At 39.0% G+C, this 25412-nt stretch overlaps 1 protein-coding gene across 1 annotated transcript; it reads right to left on the bottom strand.

Annotated features, from left to right (window-relative positions):
• Positions 1-1493: 1493 nt before the first annotated feature.
• Positions 1494-25412, bottom strand: LOC121507318 (rho GTPase-activating protein 40). Its single transcript, XM_041783599.1, has 16 exons — positions 25289-25412; positions 24988-25153; positions 18304-18527; positions 16092-16312; positions 15299-15377; positions 14294-14442; positions 12638-12803; positions 12049-12140; positions 11529-11606; positions 9877-10036; positions 8894-8976; positions 6373-6579; positions 5886-6029; positions 5452-5603; positions 5238-5293; positions 1494-4508 (listed from the first exon to the last, which is right to left on the bottom strand). Exons 1-16 carry the CDS (start codon positions 25410-25412, stop codon positions 4402-4404), a joined length of 2208 nt encoding a protein of 735 aa, XP_041639533.1. The 3' UTR covers positions 1494-4401.

Here is a 25412-nt window from a genome sequence, read left to right as displayed (position 1 = left end):
AACCACAATTTTATCAACACAGGCTCCTGTAAATGTCTGTTACTTCAGCTTAAAAAGTCTCCCTGGGCAGTTTTAAAGATAACACTGGTTCAGAGATATCCACCCATGTTTCTCACACAAACACATCCACATATGTACAAACACAGTCAATAGGAAACGAGTGTAGGAGTGTGGGAACTCGTGCCCCTGCTGTCCATGTGTGTTTAGACAATAACGTCTCCTTGTGCGTCACTCCTCAGGGTGTTTGGACTCACCCTCTGGGATCCTGCTTCAGAGGTGACCTACTTCTCCTGATTGTCAGCAGAAGGCGGTTTCATCAGCTCGCTTTGTGCCGAGGCACTGAACTGTGGCTGGGACCCTGGGACAGGCCGATTGGACCGGTGTAATGAAGCTCATCACGCACATGCATGCACACAGACACACTAGTGCTGCAGCCATCAGGTCCAGGGCAGCAGCATTTATAACAGCCATATATTAGCCCCTCCTTTATGGAGGAAATGTGACTCCTCGCCATGTTTCTGATGCTCCATCATTGGGAAGGTGACAGAGATGGAGCGGAGGGTGTTGATGGATGCCGGCGCCGAGCCCGGCTGTCATTACTCCGTCTATTGAATGTGCGAGGCGCTTCCAACAAAATGGCCGCGGAGCCCCAACATGGCTCCGACTGCGATGGGCACGAGGTGTTAAACATTCATTTGCTGCTTGTGTTTGTGTTTGGAATACTTTTAGTAGAAACACAATGAAGCAGTCTGACTGCCTCTTCATAGCAGAGTATAAAGGACAAATATTTACAAGGGCTGTCAAAAGATTAATGATTTTAATCGTGAATAATCTCAGAATTTCTGTAATTAACTGCAATTAATTGCATCCTTTTTATCGCACTTACTATACTGCATTAGATTTGTAACATTTCTGATGTTTCTTGCATCTTAAACCAAGGGTAATTGACTTCCTGTTTGCTTTTAGATAGATCTAAGATTTTAACATGAACTTAACCACAGGAAAAGGAACTTGTTATGGATTGTTAAAGAAATAAGGGAACAGTAACCATCATTAAGGAGCAGTGGTGGACTTATTTCACATCAACTGGCTGCAGGGAGATCTTACAGTGGCAGCAAGCAAACCATTAAAATTAATCATTATTTAAAAATTAGTGCACTAATTGTGGACCTTAATTGATCACAATTAATGCCATTAATCTTGACAGCCTTAATATTTACACAACATTTATCTCACTTTACTTTTAAGGAGGAAAAATGTCACAAGAGTCTTCAAAAAGTTGACTTATCAGAAATATGTACAGGAACACTGCAAATTCCCACACTAAGTATGGGCAACCAAACACAACACACTTCAACAACAAATGCAGCAACTCCTAAAGTCTGTCTAGGCTACAACACTCATCAAATACAGAAGCAACAGCGGTATTACATTCATATAAATAACAATTATCCCGTACCCAAAAGAGTCACTTCAGCACTTTTGGCTCCACTCGTAGTGTTTAAAAATGAACTGAAGACCAGCTTCACCATGTGTCCTCAACAACTCCCTTTAGAGGTGCAGCAACTGTCCCCGAGGTGGTGACACCAAAGCCCTCGGTATCATAAAGAAAAAAAAGACTCTTTGAGCACCGTTCTTTTTAGGTCAGGGGTCCTTGGAAGTCCATGGATTTTTTTATAAGGCCCAGGAGATCGCAGGTTTCACAGATAAGATCAGTTCATCAGAGTGTCGTTCCCTCTTGAATGGCACAGGAGAAGAAAGGAGCAGACACACAGAGGTTTTTTTTTGTTTGTTTGTTTTTTCAAGAGTGTCGGCTGGGAAAGGTCAACAGGGAGAGCAGAGAGGAGGATGGCTCAGCTGATTTAACTGATTGTTCAGGTAGTAACTGAGCTGAAAGCCTGCACCATTCTCAGGTCAGCTTGTGTTGTTTGCTTTTGCTACTGGTTCTTGATGATTTGTGTTTCTTCAAAAAGGATAGGATGCAAAAGATTCCTACTTGAGTACAATTTAAATGCTCTGAGGTCATCATGTTTACATGTGTGGAGTGATCTACAGCATCAATTGAACTGAAAACAGCTTTCTGTGACTGTAGTAGTAGAATCAGAAATGCATGGATTTCCCAAGTAGATTTCTTCTGTATGTCTACATGTCAATAAAACTAAAGATGCACCGATTGTGAAAAATCAATTTTTAAAATAACAATTTGACTGACTTTTAATCTTTTTATTTCTTGCAAGTCTCATTAAGTGCCAACAAGTCATTGCTTCTGGGAAATAGAAGCGAGACTTCTGGCTGCAGATTGTACATCTCTGACAGCTGCTCTCACAGATCACTCCTCTCAGAAAGGAAGTGCCGTAATTTGCCTGATTTCCAGTTCTAATTCTTTTTTTTTTTTTATTCAACTTTATTTAGAAACGTCTGATAATTAAAATCATGAAAAAATAATGTTAGCTTTAGCTAACAAAGCTAAGCTATCTACATAATTAACATTACTTCAAAAGCCAATGTAGCTAACTTAGCTGTAGCAATGTGAGCTTAGAAACGCAGATATGTGAGCATAGCCTTAGCTCCGTTAGCTCCGTAACTTATTCAGCTAATGGAGCTACACAAGTTATGCTGGCTGTGCTACAATGTTTTCATGGTGGATGAGCTATTTTCCTGTAAACAGACTGTTTACTCAGCTTTATTAAACTTTTTCTAATCAGGTTTTGCACGTCAGGATTTTAACTTTTAACTTTTGGTTTGCTACTGTTACCTTTAACCTTACCTAAACAGAAGTGTAATGTGATTTTATTTTGAAAGTTTAAGCATGTTAGATGAACAGTCTGTGAGAGTGGCCTTCAAAAATTAACAATCTGCAGTCAGACTGGCTTTAAATAAAAAGCCTCTGAATCAGGAGTTGGCTGTGCCAGACAGCAGCATTAATCTGCAGCAACACAATAGATAAACATTATTTTCTAATAAGAAGGCTCATCTTGGCTGATATGATGCAAAACAGATGCATCCCTTCCTTCGACCATTTTAAGTATGTACTTAAATGGTAAAGCAGCGAGGTAAATACAAGGAGGTGTCCAGAATTATAAATGATTCCATCTAAACTCAAACTCAAAGTAATACAAAGTTGGCCTTCTGTCTATAAATTAGTCTGAATTGTAGGGTGCCTGGTTATGGCAGACAGCTGATTATTGTGCTGCATTTTAATGCACTTCTTGACGGTTGGTCATTTAAAGCAGTTGTTTTCAGCTGGCGGGTCAGGATGTAAAGAGGGTGACGGAGCTGTTTTCAGTGGAAATGTTGCAAAAAAAATCTATGATGTAGGGACATACATTTGTATATTTCATTTAACTGTTTAGCCCTACAGGATGCTGACATATTTATCTCAATATCTTTGCATACAAAAACTGCTTTTTTCATACTTGTGTATTAATTTTTGGAGACTTCTATTAAACAACCACATTATGTGAGAACTGGAAATGGAAAGACAATGTATGCATGTATGTCATCCCTGGGCTTCTGTAATGATGCATTTTTTGTCTTGTCCTGTCTCTTTGCTAAGTCATGTTTTATTCCAAGCTGCAACGTTTTTCATGAAATAAATTTGAGAGGTTAACATTTTCCAGAATTCTTGGTCATGATTTGTCATTGAAGAGGTGGAGGTGTCTCCTGAGGCTTGACCAGTTGAGAACCGCTGATTTAATGTGATGTGAAATGACCGCTAAGGCTCAATAACTCCATCTCCCATCAGTGTGCAGTCTCTACACTGAAAGGTTTAAACACTACAGCTTAAGATGCCGAATGAGGTCACAAACAAATTTCAGTTTAGTATGACTTTAGCTAAGAATTTAGGTAGAAATCTTTGCATCATTTGTCTTTCTGTGTAACATTTAAGAATGAAACTCAGAACATGAATCCCGTTGCCTGGCTGGCCTGAGAATAGGGGGTGGGGCTCGAGCTCTCTGTAGCCAGAGGTGCTCTGCATCCCCATCTGCTTGTCATGGTCAGAGATAAATAAAAAAAGGGCGAATCAAACCGCCCGGCCGTTCACTCTTGCTTCTTTTTTCTGTGTAGCAGGTTCTCTGTCGGAAGTAATGAGTCACGTCAGCAGCTTTTTGCTCGCAGCCCCACGGTACTGCAGGAGAGTGATGATGGAGAGAAAAGAAGAAACGGGGAGAGAGGAAGGTAGAGGGCAGTGTGTGTTCATGTGATCATAGACAGTTTTTCTGCTCCTGGCAGATTCTCCATCTCTCTGTTTCTGCTTCCTCCATCTGTCTCCTGCTCGCTTGTTGCTCCGAGGAGGAAAAGGAGCAGAGCAGAACAGAGGCCCGTGTGGATTTCATCTTTTTTAGATCCTGCCTTTGTCCTTCTTCAGCAAAGTTTTTCACCGATCTGTCCATCTGTCCTTCACAGGACTCTGCCGGCGTTGGGTTTCAGCTTGATGACCCACTCTCCTCCGTGGTTACTGTTGTACAGATCCAGAAGGTGTGTGTCTGGATCCAGGCAGTGTTCACCTGCAAAAAAGCACCAAATAAAATCAGGAAAAGCTTTTGCTGATGTTAAAAAACAGACAGTTTCGTCTAGGATTGATTTTGTAGCAACTTTAAATAATTTTCATCATCAAACACAGTCTGGTATTGTTTCATCTTGTAGACTGTTTATTCTTAAGAAAACTACTAGGACTCCCATCTATATTTCACACTTAACTTGACGCCCAAATACCTAATTTTGTCTGACATGCAATGAAATCCATTTTAGGTTATATTAAGAAGAAGAAAAGCAGGAACTGTTCACAGCTATTTAAATAAAACTTGAGATTTGGGGGAATTTCTGCCACAAACAGCAAGAACATGTTTATCAACACAGTTGCAAATCACTATTCTGTTGATCAATCAGTCCAATAATTAAGCAAATTTCTACTCTGATATGAAAACAGGGATTGTGTCTTTATCCTAATAGAGATAATGAATCGATACTCTCAGGTAGGACTGTTCAGATTCAGAAGTTTCGGAGCTGAACTGACAGAACTTGTTTGTCCTTTAAAGTGTTCACTCTGTCAGCTCTCCTGTGAGAGCACAGACATGTGTGCAATAAGCATTTGTCTGCTCTGATAACTGCAGATGCACTGCTCCTGTCTCTTTGGCGTTTGCACAGATCATTACATAAGACCTTGTACCCTCATCAGCTCAATGAGCAGAAAGACATGCAAATGTCAGCACAGAGGGAACGGTGCAGCCACTTACCGATATTTCCTCCCACTTCATATAAAGCGCAGTCAGGGTACGCCACTGAGCCGTTTCTGTTGACAGACATACAACACTCGTGTCAAAGTGCAGAAACTGTTGAAATCCAGTGAAAATAGAAATCAAAAGGTTGCTTTGTTATTTATGTCTTAGATAAATATGGATATAAGTCTTTAGGTGGTATGAAATCATGTCACATGTTGCAGTTTTGTACCTTCGTATTTTGCCCTTTCCATTATCAGGGCTGCGGAGGCACTGGCGGTGAAACTGAGCAAGCAGGTCTGAAGCTCGAGAGTTGATGTTCAGCTTGAACTCCATGGTGCCGCTCACTTGATCCCCGACCTGGATCTTCACCGTACGACATGGCTACAGGACAAATAAAGAGAAACATATAATTCATCACCGTAGGAACTTTGGCTAGTGAAACACTGATGCGATTTTCACATCATACAACTTGTCACATTCTATTTATTTTACATAATTGCCACAGGGGATACTGAGCCTTTAAGAGTGAATATGGAGCCTAAACATCACCAGTTTTTTGGCTTTCATAAATAGATTTACATTGGTATTTGCTCCAAAGACAAAATTAACACCAAAGTACAGTTCAGAAATGATCGTTGTTGTTCACTGGTTACCAAACCTCACCTCTGAGGTGTTTTTGTCGGGTTTTTCCCGGCTGTCAGTGTGGATCTTCCTCAGCAAGTTCTTGATGCGGCGATCGTAGAACTGGTAACGCCTGTTACTATTTTCATTCAGCCTACGTACTTGATTCATGAGAAAGTTAGGAATCTGGAGGGAGAAAGGAGTATGATGCAACAGTTGTAATGTTTGTAGCCCATGATCAATTCCCACCAAGAAACCGTTTTCAATTCATACTGATTTTGACTTTTTAAGAGTTTGTGAAGATTTCAGCCAGAAAACAAACATATGTTTATATTCTATATATTTTCAACTACTTTAAAAAATCTAATAATCCAAAGAATATATTAAATTTGATTATTGTTTTTCCTGATTTATAAATTCTAAATTGCTTGATTAAAAACAGGAATATGAATGGCAAGTTTGCCCTCATTAAATGTGGTAATATATCTACAGTTCTCTTCCTTGAGGCTTAATATGAGGGCAGTCTTACCGTCCAGAGCAGCTCCTGGTAGCGGATTAGGAGCCTCATAACATCAGCTGCCTTCTCAGCGTGTCCTTTCTCTGCACCCTCAGTCAATCTGCTTGGGACGGCCTTATGAAGGAAGAGGTTTGGAGCCATGATGGTTGCCACAGCCCACAGGTTCATCCTGTTCCTCTTCTCCCTGGAAACTACCTTATTAAGGAACTCCAGGAGGGCCTGAAAGAAAAATAAATGTAGATTTGTTTAATGATACTGTACATCAGAGATATACAGATAATTTTTGGAATAGATGTTTTATTTCACACTGAATGTAGCTAGTATGTTTAACATTCCCATCTTTGTAGGTTGATAGAAGCTCTTATTTCAAACAGAAAGAGTGCAAATGCAGAGAAACCTCTACAGAGGCACGACAGAAGAGTAAAGTGGATATCACAGTGACTGAATCATCTGTAACACCTCTACTGAGAAGAGCGTTAATGCACAGTAAGTTTCAGCTGCCTCCACTGGAGTCAAAGTAATTAGTTCAGGTGGGTTTTATGCTCCTGGATGCTATAAGCAGAGCTGACTGCACACTAGTGTCAGTGAAAGTGAGTCATGGTTAAAGCCGGTGGTTATATAACAGGACTGAGTGCTTAAAATGTGGATTAAAAGCAGAACAGTATGGCAAAGTATTACAAAACAGAGCGATGGTATGAGAGGTTTTATATAAATGTACATTTGGAAGAATTTTACAACCATGAGAATAGGTATGAACAGGGAAACACATATTCAGTGAGCTACAGGTATTTTGTTTTCTGATTCATCAAGGTGGAACATATTTACTAAATGTTGTATGCTGTATCGGTATCGAATTTACCACAATGGCTTTCAATTATAAGAATGCTAGAAAATACTTTGTGCAGGATTTCTGTGCTTAAATCTTTATGTTTTAACACAAAACATGACATAAGTTAGATATTTATTCATATTCCCCGGCATAAATACGTGCAATATACACACCTCCGTAAATAACAATAGAGTTAATATTTGGGAGTTAAATATTGTAGAGTTGATTTTTACTCCCAAAGTGTCATTTTAATCCATTCTGAGGTAAATGGTTTTCAGTGCAGAATTATTCGACAGTATTGATCTAACAGTGTTAGTCCAGCTCTGTAGAGAGTCATTACACAAGTTTACACATTTCCTTTTATAAAGGCTTTTCATGTCTTTATTTTAGAGAGGAGGAGAGTGGATAGAGTCGGAAACAGGTATAAGAGAGAGGGAGAGAGACATGCAGGAACGTAGCTAATGATTAGAACTGAACCTGGACTGCCCGCATACATGGGGAGCAACCTAACTGCTAGGCCAACTGTGTCCCATTACCTTATATCGCTAAGGAGTAACTGAGGCTTTATGCTCTAAACTGACTGATCAGACACAAAAAAAATGCAAAACAAATTTCTTTATTAAAAATAAATATATGTATTGGAATTTGCTTTAATTTTTAACACTCTCTTATGTAGACAGCCCAACATTTTGGTGTGTTAAAATTTAATAAGGAACTAACTATTCTGAAAATGTTAATTAAGTCCAAGAAGGTGTGGAGCTATGTAAATTCTGAACTCACTGTATAATTTCTTCAACCTTCAAAGTGTCAATTTTTAAACTATAAGTAAAAATGTTGGGTCGATTACCTTTTTCCATGATCTTTCTTTTTGTTTTTTTGTGGGTTTTATTGGCTGTTTTATTCACTTTTTATTTCTTAAATGTTTCTGTTGTTTCTTTTTCCCTTTTTCAATGTGTTTTTGACATCTTGTGTGAAGCACTTTGAATTGCCTTGTTGCTGAAATGTGCTATACAAATAAACTTGCCTTGCCTTGCTTAGACCAGACTAACTTTGAATAGATCTTTAGTGATAAAAACTTTGACAAAAAAGTAATTTTCCATCTAGGAAACTAAAACGAGACTAACATGGAAATACTGGACTGATTGACATTTAAAATCTAAGATATTTCTTTACTGTGCATAAAAGATATGCCAGTATTTTCATCGGTAAATTTTAAATCAACTAAAGAATCAATTGATGCATTAGTATGAGTGTTGTAAAGTCCTATTAATTTAACAATTTGTATCATCAAATTAGTTCAAAGAGTGTAAACGTTGTGACCAGAAGTAAAGCCTCAAATCTTTTAGACTAAAACTATTGACTCTAATGTTTTTGAGCTTTGGTTGACAAAAAGTAGACTATATTTGAATAGTGACATTTTCATTCGTAAGAGGGGAACATATTAAATACATGTAGTGAACTGAAAGTGAACTGTTTCCATTCAAAATGGAGTGGACTAAAAGTATCTGCACAAGTAGAAAATGACACCTGAAATCAAAATACTCACATAAAGTTTAAGTACCTCAGTTTGTACTTAGTGAAACTGAAGTGCCTGCAGTTGTCTTTAAAAGGTGTTTCCATGTTTATATAATATCACTAGCCTAAAAAAACTAAAAACAGAGCATTTCTGTGTGTTGTGTTTAAGTGTGATCCCTCGTTATGTACCTTCAGCGTGTTCCTGTTGGGCTCAGGCAGCAGCAGGACGAGGAGGTTCAACATGTGGAGCTTCTGCTTCAGGTCTGTGATGTCTGGAGGAGAAGAGAGCAGAGGTTTAACACACAGTTACAGAAACACACACTCTTCATTTCCTCTGACTTTGACTAAAAATAATGGAAAACCTGAAGATTAATGACACTGTGACAGGCAGCCATTAGGTTTGTTAGAGCTTATGTCTCTGTGGTCAAACATCATTCATCACTTTGCTCTGATTCTCCTCACACACTAAACATCAGTGAGTCATCAATCAGATTATATTAATATCAATCCAGACTTTATATGGTGAAACTTGTGTGAAAATGACTGTTCTTTTGCTCTGCTCTGTCACGTTGCATGTATTTGTGGAAGGGTGTGTGATGACGCCACTTAAAAGGCTATCGACTTGTTCATCTTAATGTGGATTCTCAGTCAGAGCAGAGGAGATAAGCATCACACGGCGCTGTCATCACGGTAGAGTCTCAGGTAATTACGGCGCAAACCTGCTGAGCTGTCTGGAAAAGTGGGCAGCAGATTGTGATGCAGAGGAGGAGAACAGGAACTGTTGTGTGAAACAGTAAATATGCAGCTGGCCAAATATGGAAACAGAGATGCAGAGCAGTCACGTCAACACCACGCCCCTCTGATTCTGATGCGCTGTGTGATTTATTACAGGTGGTTACATTATGTAACTAGATGGAAAGTGTAATTATTGATGTGTGATTTGGTGCTGTTTTAACACTGAAAGGTCCTTTTATCCAAACAGCCTCTCCCACATGCCTGACATACAATGTATGCCCAAAAAATGTTCCAGGATGCTTACACAACAAAGATGTCAACATTTACACACTTTACAGAGCATAATAGAGCATTTCTGTGGCAAGTATTCATGTTAGGTTGGAGCTAAAGCATCTGCTGTGCTTAAAATCTGAAATGACTAAAAAGTGTCCGCTGACCTTTGACAGCACTGAAGGTGTTGAGGTACTCGGCGGTGAGCAGAGGAGCTGGCAGTTCCCGGATGAACTTCTTGAGCAGCGCGGCAGCGTCGTTTGGACTCACCTCGTCCCAGCTGACCTGCCCTGAGTAGAAGTTTGTCTCCAAGTTCTGCTGCAGCAGCTGCACATAGAGACATAAAGAACATTTAACAGAACTGTACAGACACAGTTGAACTGTCAGAGTTCAGTAAAAAAGAATCCTATCTGTGAATTCATCTGCACTGAGTTATGTCAACACTTCATTTAAAGTCAAATGAACTTAACACAGCCACCATTCTTGTGTCGATTGAGTCATGACAGATGATTACGACTTAACGTTTTCATAAGTCAGATGTTAATGTAGCATTACATTTTTCAGTGACAGTAGTTTTGACTTATGAACGTGGATAAGCAGACATTTGTCACTCTGTGAGCCAACATGTCTCTTTGTGAAACTCACTACTATCACTGAAGTCTTAAATTGACTGTTCTAACAATAACTGTAGACATGAAGTCACAACATACCAACGTGGTTATTTTATGAGTCATGGTATGTGCCCTAAGTATCAAAGTGGTGGCACTGCTATCATGTCTTACTTTGAGCTGATCTATTTTTTATTTATTTATTTAGCATTTATTTGACATGGACACACAGTAACATTGATGCTCTGATATTTAATCATACACAGGTCCCAGATGCACTGCTTTAAGTGTTTATAGCAAAGTACTAATTTTCAACACCAGTCCATGGGAGGCTTTTAAGGATTAGAGTTGTAAAAAAAAAAAATAGTGAAAGATTGCGAAATAACAGAGATACCTAAAACACAGTACATTAGCAAAAACATCAGAATTAAAATATCCAAGACTGATAAAATACAAATCTAAAAAAAAAGGTTCCAGGTTAGTGCTAACACAGGTGTCTATGGATTTCTTCTTAAAGTACTGAAATGTTCTGGCTTTGTAATAAGTTTGCAGACTCATATTGTTCCCGTTCTGTTTTTGGAAAGTTTGTAGAAAAATGTTGTGCTCTGCTACATAAGTGAATAAGAAAATATGTTAAATATAGTCTCTAGTGGAGCAAAATGTCAAATTAACAAATATTTAATGACATCTGTATTTTTACAGAGTAATAATAATTCAGGGAGAAATATTTTGATTTACTTAATTCCCTCTAAATATTAAGTATTTTAAAATTTTGTTTTCTTTATGGTCATCATCCCCTTCACTTGCCTTTCCCAGTGATCTGCTGTCAAGATCTCACTAAGTGCTAAATGGCGCCCTCTGCTGTTGATTTCACTGACTTTCCATCCAATCTTAATGTGCTGAATTACATTTCAGTACTGTCAAGATCATAAGGTATTTTGGGAGGCACTAGCTGAATATATGTGTGGATTTGGTGTCCTACTTTGACCAGGTTTCTAACATGTGAGGTATAGTAAAACTCTGTGAAGCAGTTTGATTTTCCTGCCTGCTAAGAGGTACCTCTTACATCCAGCACTGTCACTGTATTTAAAAGAAAAACAAACATTCTTATATTGCTTGTTTTTTAAGATAACAACAGAAGAGGAAAAAAGAGTGTGATAAAATAATTTGGTGTTCTGACTTGGAGGAGGTACTTGATCCAAAAACTGTACCTTGATCCTGGACTGAGATCCTGGAACCCGCAGGATCCCCTCTGAATCGACTCCTTTCTTCTCCAAAAACGACAACAACTGCAGAGAGAGAGAGAGGAGAGGGAGGGAGAGAGACATCAGCATAGAGTCAGGCCTCAGTAGATAAGAATCTCTCGCTCACCTCTGCTGGTTATTCTTAGTAACTGCTGCTATGTACAGGGTGTGGTCAGAGCGTTTCACATTGAGAGGACACTCACATTGTTTTCTGTGCTATGTAAGGATGAGCTTTGAGGGCTTAAAATATGGCTTGAAATATATGGTTAAAAAACCTTAAAAGGGGGAACGCAAGATCAGATTTTTTTAAATTATATAACATTAAAATGTCTTTAGAAGTTGTTGGCATTACTGGCAAACTCAAAGCTCACATAAAGTGCAGAATCTAAATGTTAACACAAAAAGCATTTCATTTACCAAAATTATCTTCTTCTACCACTTGTGTTACTGGTTACAAGCATTTTAATAAATGATGCTGACATCTTACCGCTTGCAGGAAGAGAGGAGTAGATGTGTTGTTCTTCATTTTCTGATCATTCTCCAGCAGCGTGGCCAGCGGCACCCCGAAGAGTGAACTCTCTGTGACAGATCATAATGTCATTCAGATACGTAGAAACAGTTTTCTTTTCTAGGCTTGTATCCACACTGACATGTCATTACTTGAGGAATTCTGTGTACGTGAGTCAATACACTGTGAGTACAGTCTCTCAAAGAATGCTTAACCAAAATAATGTTTAAGTACTTACGGCTAATTGAGGCAATTTAGTTAGAACTTCAGTGCTATTATGCACTGATAAACAGCTACAATGTAAAATTATAACCATGTTGGCAGGAGTAAGTTTAAATATATATCATGCCCTGTTTGTAATCCCTAATGAAAGAAATAGATTAATCACATGAGATTAATCTGTAATTGAGCTTTTTGTCATTTCAACTAAAGAAATTAAAAATCTGACAGTTTGACAATCCAGACAAGCACTGAAGTACCAGCTATGTATGTTGTTGTTTTCCTGAGGTTTGAATTCTATATGTGTTTGTTTTGTTCTTGTGCTCTTTCTGTGACTGTCTTGTCTTACCTGAGATTTTCCTCTTGCTGGTTTTGTGTCTTTTGACCTCGAGCCCTAAGAGGTCACACAGCGCCGTCATGTCAATGAGAGCCAACTGACGCACTTTCTTCATGTCAGCGTGGGAGAGATCCTGAATACGAGTCACTCCTAGTCGACACTTTGGGCAGATGACCCGCTGTGAGGGTGAGAGATTTGAGGGGGAGAAACGTGAGTAGATGAGGAATTGAAGTTGAAGTGGAGGGAGGTGAAGAGGTAAAGAGAGAGAATGGGAAAAAAGACTATGCACCCAAGAAAGGAGACAAAAAATGTCAACAGTGTCAGTCTAATGTCAGTTACATAAAGCTGATTGTAAACTGTTCCCTTCATTAATTCTTACTCCTAGAAACAGTAGTCCTACTGCAAAGAAACTTTATGTGCCCATAAACACAAAAACTCTGTTGTTTGAAGCTACTTTCCACACTAATTTATCCTACTCACCCCAGTTATATAACCAACAAACAGGCTGATTAAAATGGCTTAAAGGAATGTTTCTGTGTGTTTTTGTATTCAAATAATATAATTTAAAACAAACACTGTTTTAAATGCAGATGCATGAATGGATGTGGAAAAATGATTAAAGATTTTTGAAAAGTGTCCCTCTGGTGCTCTTCAGTGTGGGGATCCAGCTTAGATGTTACTGGGGACATCTGAGACATTCAGAGAGGACACTGAATAAAAAAAACCCTTATCTCTTGAGGCTACAGGCCTTTAACACATGCCAACGTTTTCTCAGCCAAACAAGGATTTATCAAGGTATTAAGTACTCAACCAAGTACCTCAGACCTCTTCAATAACTGTAGATTGTTGCTGATATTAAAAAAACAGGAAATTCAGACTTTTGACTTCATGTTTAACGGTGGACAGTCGGTGCAGACTGCATGTTTATGTCTTAAAAATTGAGCAAGAAATAAGAGGAAAGTTTGGACACAAAATGAAAGATTTAAATGATGATTCTTTGGCAGGGGTATAAAGAAACTGATTACATTTACTGAAATCATATCTTCTTGTCTACTGTTTTCTATATCTTTGTACAAGTAATGTTCTTTGTAATATTTTAAAAAGCATCAACTACTGACTAAAAAAACAAAAACTATAAGTGGCCAACAGTTTGGCCCTGACTACACAGCAGCACAGAGCAAGGGAATGATTCCTGATTATATCCAAAAACGGTTTTTGCATTTCATAATGAAATGCAAAAACCTGGAGAAGGTAAAGACTTACTATCTACTTGAGTAGATTTATAGGCCAGTAAACTTACTTCTACTTAAGTGAGCTTTAACCAAAGTAATTTTACTAAAGCGCAATAGACTTTTCCATCTGTGGTATTCAGCATGTATATACCTGCCTTAATCAAAACTGATATAATTTCCTTCTTTCTTTGAATAGATTTCAGATTTACTTCAACACAGGCCAGAAGAAATGCATACAGAATGCACAAACAGCAAAACTACTTGTAATTCCCTTTTAAACTTTACATCCGAAGCCCCCCCTTGATGAAGTAAACAGAACGTTTACACTCAAAGTTCCCCGACTGGAAGACATTTTTTTAAAAGTTTCCTGAAGACAGAGGGACCTGCATTCACCCTAAAAGTTGATGATGAAGAGATGAAAGCGTTTGGGGCTCACCGGCAAAGTGCCGTCCTCTTTCCTGCGGAGGATTTTATTCTGTGGCAGTTTGGCCTGTTTGAGGAAGATGACAGCCTGTTCACAGTAAGCCACATCAGTGATGAAGAATTCTTCTTTGGGAGCTCCTCGCTGATGCTCTGGAGTCACAGCTGAAACACAAACACATAGAACCCAGTTCTGTTAGTTACTTAGGAAGTTCATTGTTGTACAAATACAGGTAAGTACGCTACATGAAAAAAATGAGGAAATAAGGGATGAAGAAGTCAATAGAAAGGAGGAAATACAGCCACATACACACAATCTTTTCTTATAAAACTTTTATATCCCCCAAAAAGAGGAAGAAATATCAGGAATGAAACAGTCAGGCATATTCCTTTTTCTCCTTTAGTGGCAATTATCTAATTGTCTTACGTGAAGAGGAACTGTTACATTATGCAATATGGGCATTTTGATCTGCACCATTATGCACCTAACTTTACTGTACCAAAGAAGTTTATTTTTCCTTTTTCAAATCACAGAATGCCTCACTTTAAAACAACTGCTTGTATAAATACCCTTTAAGATAAGTAAGCATATGATGCGCTTTCAGTGAGAACACCTTTTAATTTAATTAAACTCAAACATATTGGGATTTGGCACGTGAGCTCAGTGCTGAGCAGACAGGGACTTTCTCCAGCACTGCTTTTAGGACCCGCGAGTTATCCTGGGATTAATGTGAACCAATTTAGAGATCACTAACTGGACTCTGACCTGATCCTGACACACAATCCCTCATCAGGACCTCACAGATCTGCTGCTCTCTTGACTTCTTCAGGTATGGTTTATTGTAACATATGTGCAAGGCAGTTAATGAGTAGTTAAACTTGTTAGGAACAATTGAAAGCTTGTTTTCTCTCATTAGATTATCAAACAAGAGCAGCTGTTGTTTCAAAGTGCTATATGCTAGCTTTCGCTTCTTCACTTTCTCTTTAACTTACATGATGCAATGACACATCCAGCTCTTACCTGATAGCGGTGTTTTGGTGACAGTTGCCATGCTGTCCTGGGGTAGATCCTCGCTTTGCTGGGGCTCAGGGAGGAGGGTCTGGAGAGACAGAGCATTCGATGTCACAAACTCACTGACATTGTCTGAAAGGAAACATCTTTGTAAAAATATCAGTCCTGTGATATTTTCAGTACCACGGGGAATGGACTTAATGTTTATATTGTTCACTGAGGAGATAGCCATGGATACAGAGTGTTTCCTTTGATAGACCACTGATAATGATCAGAGGAACACCGTCTGTGTTCCCCTCTCAGGGCTGCTCACACTGACAGTCAGGACAAAGCGTGGCCTTTACATGTGATTTCCCTTTAGCATCACAGGTTAACCAAACAAGAAGATGGAATAATACACTGACACAATGAAAACTTCCTTATTGAGTCCTGTTGTCATCAGGTAAATGGCTGTTTCATGTTTTACTGCAATCAGTTTTGATCCAAGAGACCCTGCCTGCTGTAGACTTGAAAAAAGGAAATAAAAATCCCAGACTTCAGAATATAGCCAAAAAAAAAAAAAAACTATGTATCACAAAAGTTTAAGGTTCTGTCAGTTAAAACAGCTGCAAAACCTGATCGGATTCATTTTAATCAATATAAAGGCAAGCATTTACATTGAGAACCCTTCTGGTTCAAATATGCATTATCCTACACTCAGTTTTTCTTTCTCAACACAAATGTCTGAGTTTTGGTTTATAACAGCACAATCTGCCTTTAGCAGCAGGGATTCAAAGACATGAATACTTCTAGAAGTCCTGACCTGAGTGATGGGGGAGTTAAAGACGTCTCGGACGTCCCGTGGTGGTGGTTTGTTCCTTTTACGCAGAGATAGTGTGTAGGATTCTAGTCGACGCTGGACAGCCTCAGCTTGTGTCCGGGTCAGAGTGGACAGAATCACTGCTTTTTCTACATCATCGCCGTCCTCATTGATGAGGTCTGACAAACCAGCATCAGCCAGCCACTGCTCCTCCTGTTCCCCCTCTGAGACAAACATATTAAATACACAGTGAATCACACAGAGACAACAGCAAGCTGTAAATATGCTATAATACAACTAAAAAGGACAATTTGGTGATCATGCGCAAATGCCTTTATACTGGAAAATATCATTATTACATTTACAATCAAAAACATAAAAGGTACCATGAATCTTCTTGGTAAGTTTAAAAGTTTCCATTTCTCAAATCAAAACTTACAAATATTAAGTGGTATAAAAATATAAAATCTGAGGTTTTACAGCACTGCTTTCAAAATAAAAGTTTTGCCTTTTTGGAAAATAAAGGTACTTCTACAAAGAGCAGTAGTGACACTATTGCAAACTTAAAGGCTTTTCTAGGTATTTTTAACTGACTTGACAGTAAAAAATATATATTCTAAAGACTCAAATAATGTAAACACTAGGGTTGTCAAACAACTGAAACTTTATATGTGTCTAATCTCAGAAGTTCTATGTGCATTTATATCACTTTTGCAGCATTTTGAAATTCCAGTGTTTTGCATTAAAACTGTTTAGGTTTATAATGGATTTTTCTTCTAAGGGTAATAACCTTCTTGTTTTGATACAGACTAGTCTTTATTTTGAAAGAAAATAAGGGACTTCGGGTAGATCAAAGTTTATGACATGGGCTTGAAGGTGCAGTGTGTAAAATTGAGAATATAATATATTGAGAATATAAAATTGTGATGAACATTTCTCTGTTGGAAACAATGGCAACCAGTGGAGTTAAACTCAAAAGATATCTGTTATTTGGTACCACAGAAGCATGCAAAAATCCAAGATGGCAGCCTCTATGGAGGGTACGCTCCCTTATGTATGAATAAAAGGCTTATTCTAATTCAAAAACATTTTTTTAATTCAGGTGATTAAACCCTCATTTAGATCAATCGACATAAATATTATGTTTCATTTTTACCAAGTTTGTTACGCTAAATGCTACTAGGCTAAATATTACATGCTGTACCCTTAACCATGGACAAATGAACTTGTTATGGATTGGACAAGGAATAAGGGAACAGTAAAAAGGTAACTGTTTGATAATAAAAAGCGCAGATGACTTTTGACTTGTCCACTGAGCTGTTGGTGAGGCTTTTAAAGTGAAATTACATCACTGTGGCTGCAGGGAGATGTAGTTAGTTGACCAAAGTGGGCAGAAATAAAAGCATGCAATTAGAAAATTGGCGTACTAATTATGGACCTTAATAAACATAATCAATACATTAATGCTGCCAGCCCTCGTGAACTCTTTTCTTAGAAAACATCAGTAACACAGTATAGTTAGAAGTAATGATCCATAATGAGAGAAGTCACTAAACTTTAATAAGCTGTAACATAACTCCCAAATAGACAAGAAAAAGACCTACATTAGACTTAATAACAGTCTCTGTATAAGGACAAGTATCACTTTGTTTATTGTTTTATATATATGGAGAGATATGTGAGTAAAATTCATGCAGTTCAGAATGAATAGGGAATACTGCATATGATTGTGCTAACATGAAATCCCTTAGTATGGAGCAAACAGTTTTAATACTGGGATGTGGAAGTAGTACATAAAATTGCTTTGCCCCTTAAAATAATATTTACAAACAACTGCAGATCTAATCCTGACATCTGAGGATTTACTGATAAGTGAAAAATCATCCAGAACAATGTTTCTCTCGAAAATAAAATCAAAGGGATCTGAAGGGAATTATTAATAGAATGTAATCAAGGAGCTTTCATGAATGGCTATTTGGCTTTCATATATGAAGTACTCCCTGGCACAAAGTGTTTGATAGTGTTGTCATAGTGATGAGCACCACTTTGCTGCATGAGAGAAACCAGATATGCCGCCATGGAAGATGCATAATGCCATGGAGGATCTTAGCACTAGCTGTACCTAAAACTGAGGGTTTCCTTCTGTCCCATAGACTCAGATGATATTTATCATAGCTCTTGCCATCCATTCTTAATCTTAATGAGGAGCATTTACCGTCTGACTGTTTGGAGTCTCTCCTGGTGCAGTCGAGGTCTGTGTAGCCACTCCCCTGTCTAATGGTCTCCACCTCACTCCAGAACGAGTCCAGGCAGAGTTTGTCGGGGTGCTGCTCCTGATCCTGGGAGGATGGCGAGTGCGTGGATTGTGTGTCTTCAGCGGCTGCCTGGTCCTGCGGGCTGGCCCAGGGCTCCACGCTCATCTCGGTGGGGCTGGGATTTCTGGTGCAGACATACACACACGTAAAGAAATCACAGGCGTGCATGCAAACGGACTGGCAGAAACACAAAGACACATACAAACAAGGGAGGAGCGGTGAGGACGAAGACGATGCAGGGAGGATGGATCAGCCGGGGAGAGCCCTTAGAGAGGGAGAGACAAAAGGAGTGGGATGGAGGGAGGGCTGGAGCGTGGAGAGCGATGGCGAGTGCGGACACAAAGGGGGGTCTCTATTGTTCTTGCAGAATGTGGCCTGGAGCTAAAGTACCATCTAGATCCACTAGATGTCACTATTAGGATGTGGGATGTGTTTTCAAAGGGCAACACCCATCATAATTAAATAAATATAATCCACTAACAATGAATACTTAACCTTAGCTTAACATGATAAAATAAAGAAATCATCAATTATCCCACATTCCTCTCTGAGACCTGTCAAGGAAAATACAGCCGTCTTTTCCTGTGCAGGACTCAACAAGAGAGGATACTGTTTCCTCACAACAATAGGACACACTCAGCTGCAAACATACTCTCACCCTCTGGCACTTAAATCTGACCCTGTGATCACAGACGCAGGAAGTGGTCAGCTGACTCACTCCATCGGTGTGCTGTTCAGTCACATTCTTCATGTCAGCAAATCTCCAGAGACATACCGAACAACACTCATCTCTTTCTGAGGAATGCCAGATGGCTCATCACCAGACATTGGCAGGATAGTTGCTCCATGTATCAGAGCCCAGAATAACTGTCATAGTTTCAGCTGTGGTGTCTTGATGTTATCAAAATCTATTAAAACAGTCTCATAGCAACTAAAGGATCATATCAGGTTTGTTCCAGATCAATGCTTTGCTGTGGGAAACCAGTTTTGTGATTCCTTGGAGGGGTTAGGGGACAAGTTTCAGAAGAAACTTCACTTAGTGACAGCTTTCTAAGGAGTTAAGAAGAGAGGAGAAATAGGAAATTAAACCAATAGTATATATCATTTGAGTAGCTTGATTTTTAGAGACTTGGATTAAGAGCCAAAGGGTCACTAAACTTAGCCAGTAAAGTTTATTTAGCACATTTCAAGAGCAGATGTCAGAGTGTGCCTGTCACGTCTGCACACCTATATGAGTGTTCATCTTGGAAGTAATTCTAAATTTACTTTTAGTCATCAGATTAAAAGTGTCATTGCCATTTTCAGTCACTAAAAAGTCTTTGTTTTTAGTCAAAGCATTTATTTTCTTTGCACTAATTAAATCAGCCAAATTGTGAAATTCATATAATCAAAAACGCTGTTAATACTTCAGCTGATTTAAAATATGCTGATGAAAATACTGACAGAACTTAGATGCACAGTGAAGAAATATAATGGATTTCAAATGTCCTACAGTGCAGCATTGTCCTTTTTGTCTTGTTTTAGTCTTCTTGATGAAAACCAGATGTACTTTTTGTCCGAGTTTATATCACCGTTTAAGCTAGTCTTAGTCTAGTCTTCTTCATGGAAAATTGAACAGGGAGAAAAATCAATTGAAATTTAGATCAAATCGTGATGTAGCCTGCTGTAATTTTCCAATCCCAGGAGGTGCAGTATTTCTTTAACCTGAAGTGTTATGTTCTACATATCATGAAATCATTCAAGTGTCATTTTTAAGAGTATTAAAAAAAGTCTTACATTTCTTATTTTAGTGTTTTTCTTAATCAAAATGAGAATGGCATAAATATGACCATGCCATTCAATCTGTGTTAATTTTGACAGCTGTTTCTAATGTTAGTCATCATCTTCATCTGTAGTTTAAAGGCCTTTTAATTTTAATCACCTTTAGTTATTCCTACCTGATGTAGTTTTAGTTGAAAAATACTCCGAAACATTTTAGTCCAGTTTTAGTCAATAAAAAGTCCTAACATTTTAGTCGTTACTTGTAGTCAAAAAATCTGATTTCTTGCCTGAATCTAGTACCAAATCATGATAGTGTGTTCTATGCACCCTGCCAACCCTGGGGTCTCTGCTTTCCACAGCCGAAAGTCAGAAGAGCTACAGATATGTTGTGTTTTGACAGATTTAGCCACAGTGGAGGAATATCATGGACTTTGAATGTCCGACAAAAACTTATTTACATTATATTTTAGTTTTAGTCACCTTGACAAAAAAACTGAACTTACTTTTAGTCGGTTTATGCCATCAAAGATATATTTTGGTTAGTCTTAGTCTAGTCTTTCTCATGAAAAAAAGGCTGTCGACAAACATTTTAGTCATTGTTTTGTCAACGAAATTAACACTGCCTTCAATACAGCTAATATCGAATTTGCAATATGAGTCAAAATAATCACAATTAAATTTTTTTTTTTCCAAATTGTTCAGTCCAAGTTTAATTGATTGTTTTGGTTGTAATATTGACTGATTTCTTGCTTGTGTATGTGAAAAAAATACATAAGATGAGGAACTTAATAATAATTGCTTAAAAGTTGGGAAAAAAAGTTGCAATTACATTATTTCCCCAGATCATTCAGCTCTGGAAAAAAGGCAGTTAAATGTGCTGTTCCCTCAGCCATTTAAAGATATACCCAAATCTTCATGAGCTGGTCTCATTGGCTGTTTTAAAACAAGAAGTTAAATGACCTGGCAGGCACATCTGGCTGCAGATGTTTGGAATGATGTATTTTGATTGCAGTTCACCTTAACAAACTTGCTGTTTTACTTGTTATTTCCTGTTTTCCATTATATGCATTGTATTTGTACGGCTTCTCATTGTTAGTCTGTAACTTTGACTGTGCTGCTGCCTGTCTCAGCCAAGACACTCTTGGAATAGATTTTTTACTCTCAAGTTTTGCTCTTGGTTAAATAATGATTATACTATTCTAAAGGTAGTTGACGAACATATTCAAACACAGTTGCCGTAATTAACACTGGCACACCTGATCTATGCATGCACCAGTGTTAGAGGGAAAACAGTATAAAAACAGAATTTCCTCCTTGGGGATTATTATGTGTTCTCCTTCCTTTTGTCTAATTATGCTAAGTGGGGTTTTATTAAATCCACATTAAGCACTACAACACAATTTAAAAAATAAATAAACCAAAACTGCTGGGTAAAAGAAATCATTAGATGCCCCGCCACATCAACATTCAGGTGCACCATCACTGTCCAATGAAAACATACTTCACTTATGTTTTAGATGCCTGGCAGTCTTTACATCAATCACAACTGTCAGATGTTGTCAGTTAAGTAGGTCTTCAGTTTTTTTTACTGTTCCTTTAACCAGTGAGGTTGCATTCCAACGTACACAGCCAGAATGCAATGCATTGTGAGAGTGCAATATGTTCCCGGTCTTATCTTTCATTCACTGGATCGCAACCAACATTTCAAAACCTGTCATGAAGTTATCTAACTAATTCAAACTTAAATGCACTATGAAAACAGTGATGCAGAGGTCTGGACTGTATGAAAACTTGAACTAGTACTGACATTTCTAAAAGCATCAGGGACTAGCAAGAGCAGAAGAAACTTTTAAATACTTTTTCCCACAGTGCTTCTTGAAATGTTGGATAAAAGAGACCGCACACAGCTCAGAAGCTGAATCCAGCAGATATTTTACTTTATGAAAGAATGATACATCAAACAATTCCCCCAGTCATTGTCCTTGCTTTAAAAAAGATATGACAAAGAGTTTAATATTATTTATCTGGTTAACAAGTATGTAAAGAAAATGTATATCAGTTTTAACAATCTGATGAAAGCTCAACACCAATAAAGCACCCTGGAAGAAAACACTGCTCACTATATATCTTACAAAGAGGTCCAAAGCAATGACGTGTGCCCCCCACCTGCTATGCTCATGGATAAAATAGATCAAGGTCTGCAGACAGCTGTCTCACAGCAGCACCTCTAAATCCTGCAGCTGAGCAGCCACATCAACTAACATCAACAAGAAGTATATTTAGATTCAAAAGGGTATGAAAATACCTGAGAACTTAAACCAGCAGACACGTTCCAATCCTTCTAAAGATTATTTGCTACCCAGATGTCACCACATACACTACAACTGCAAAAGACTTGTATAAAATGTTTATGATCTGACATTATACTTCCCTGTCTGATTACTTTATGACTTCACTGTGCACCATCCCACCAACACAGCATCACTTCAAGCACACAGAACACTCAAACTTCCACATAAACAATCACTACTGCTGATCCAGCTCCTTTTCAGTCCCATACCTGACTTTTTTCTTCAGGGAGGACTTCACACGCTTGCCCCTCGCCGGACCTTTGGTTGGACGGAGCCTGAAGCGGTTCAACCTGGTGTGTGGAAACTGCATGTTGGACTCCATCCAGCTCAACATAACCTCCTCTCTGCCTCCCATATCCACAGTGCTTAGTAATCCAGGAATTACAGTCCAATACAAAACCCTTGCTTTATCCAGTCCTGGTGGTTGGATACCATGTGAGTGCGATGTAAATCTGTTCGCTGCTCTAGTTTCTCTGTGCACTGGCAGGAAGTGGTGTTGTAAGACTGTGGCGTGTTTCTGAGCAAGTTGGAATGCGAGAGGGAGTGACGACTTTCTGAACATCAACGCATCATTCACACCTGTCCCCTCCCGCAAAGCTCTGACACGCCTTACTTGAATGCCTGATGGCCATCTACTTCCTCTCTGTTTCAAACAAGAATGTTCACATGATTCTATAAAAAAGCCTACTTAAAATCTCCTGGTATCAACAAAGACAACTCTTGTTTAAGTCAAGAAGTCATGAGCAGAGAAGCCTCTGGCAATCAAAACTGGTGGATATTCCACCACAAACTTCAAGGGCTTCATCGGCCTCTAAATGAAAGCCACACAACTCAAACTTGAGTTGATTAATCAGTGATTCTATGTTAAAAAGATGAGGCAAGTCTTCAACTCTTTTAACTCAATCAAACAGATCAAGAGACAGGGATGTGTGCTTGAGTTAACATGGTGCAACAGTTAATCTCAAATCAAACAGCTCATACTTGAGGTGTTAGGCATAAATCAAATCATTCCTTATATGCAGAAAAGACAGCGACGTATTGCACCAGTCATGCGCTCATACTACTTGGCTGGTTCAACTTCATACCTGTGCAGCTGACATAAATTTTTGTTGAGAGGCTGACTGAGACTGAGACGTGTGTATGAGCAGCAGGAGAAAGTGGAAGTACAACAGGTCTGACAACATTGCTTGAGAGCCCCTTACCACCAATCTGACTCATAACCACTTGTACATTCTCTCTTGACATGTTGATAAGAGGCTATACATCAGCTGAAGATGTAAACAGACAGTAAAGACTGCAATGTTGTGGGGAAAAGTGAGAAACCCTTCCATTTGTTGTTAAAGTATTCTGACTTATTTCCCCCTTAAAAGCATCCTTCATAAGTATGCTAATGCATGACTTTGTGTTGTCTTGTACTGTTTCAGTGAAGCCAATTCTGCCCTTTTTAATCAGCTTCCATGTAAATTGACTGAAACCTGCTGTACAAATCAAAGGAAAAGCCTAGCTGGTTAGTACAACCTCTACAGTTTGACTTCACTTCTATCTTAAATTGGGTTCTCCCGCAAGACTGGGATCATAATTCCTAAAATAACCTCAGACTGTGTATGCCAGCATGGCAGAACCCTGGCTATGTTTATCCTCTGAGGATAGGTTACAAAGAGGAATAAAGAAACCTTTGAAAATATTTTCCTGAGCTTCCTTGTTTAGCCTTAAGTACAAGGAGGAAAAGCAGCATTGTCTTGTTCTGAAACGTGCTAATAATACTCTCCCCCTTGCCAGAAAGTAATGAAGCTCAGCTCAAAACAATACTCCATGCTGCTACTGTTTTTTTAGTGAAAATAGGCGCAACTGAAAATGTCTGGCAGTTGGGCTTTTTTTCTAGATGAAAAGAGCTCAAATTAAAACAAAGAATCAACAGGAACCCATTCACTCTGAATAAAGAATGGGCAAAATGTCAAACTTTTATCTTAGGCACCACAGTGGGAACTAACACAAAGTAACCCTGACCAACAGCCATGGTGAAAGTCTATTGTAATCTACTTGAAAAGTGGCTCGTGTTGAAGGCAACAGTGTTTAATCCTCATGGTTGAATCCTATCCCAAGCCTCTTATCTTACAGGGAATGCAACAAGTTTGCCCACACAGCTCTGAGAAAGTGTTCCTTCAACACCTGTCATTGTATCACCAATCTATCTTTGATAAATCTGAGCACAAAGAGAATTACGGTAAGTTTACAGCACCTCTAACCTATCAGAAAGCAGACAAACATCGATACTTCCTAACCTGAAACTCCAAATACTCAGAAGACACAGTAAAACCAACTTCCTGAAACAAAGAATGCAGTCACAAGAAAAATGTAACAGCCTTGCTCAGAGGCCATCCCCAGCTTAGGAGAACAGTAGTAGAGAATCTTAATCCATACAAAAGCTTCAAGCACCATAAGTCAACAGCAGCGGCAGAGGCCTAATCCTACCTGGACTTGGCCCGTGGGATGATTCTGCCCGAGAGCAGCAACAGGGCCGCCGAGCCAGCTCTCCCCCACGGCATCCTTCTGCCGTTTCCCCCCAAAACGGCCGCGAGCTGTAGGAAACAGCAGCTGCCTGCCCCTGGCAAGCTGCTTCCTTGTAATCTCTTCAATGCCCAAACACATTAGAACAGAGACGGTCTCACTGTGAGGGTAGGCACGTCACTACATCACATCCTGGGGCAGGAAAAGAGGTGAATGAGGAGGGGGGACCAGGGAAGGAGAAGAGCTGAGTGGATGAACAGCTGACCAGGGCTGGGACACAGACAGAGGGAAGAGGACGTCTGAATGCGTGGTTGGGGGACGAGGATTGAGCTGAGAGCTGAATAAGGCAGAGGACACAACAGCTGCATGCCCGGCTGCCTGGACACCAT

Source organism: Cheilinus undulatus, linkage group 3 (assembly GCF_018320785.1).
Source record: "Cheilinus undulatus linkage group 3, ASM1832078v1, whole genome shotgun sequence".
NCBI lineage: Eukaryota > Metazoa > Chordata > Actinopteri > Labriformes > Labridae > Cheilinus > Cheilinus undulatus.
Note: the sequence above shows the minus strand (reverse complement) of the source record. Positions and strands in the feature narration are given on the sequence as shown.

Bases quoted from the DNA above. Each gene is read 5' to 3' on its own strand.
- LOC121507318 (XM_041783599.1), bottom strand. From the start codon at position 25,412: ATGGTGTCCAGGCAGCCGGGCATGCAGCTGTTGTGTCCTCTGCCTTAT. The intron at 25,154-25,288 runs GTCAGCTGTTCA...AATGTGTTTGGG, and splicing joins CTGTCTGTGTCCCAGCCCTG to CATTGAAGAGATTACAAGGA. The intron at 12,804-14,293 runs GTGAGCCCCAAA...TCACCCTCACAG, and splicing joins AAGAGGACGGCACTTTGCCG to CGGGTCATCTGCCCAAAGTG.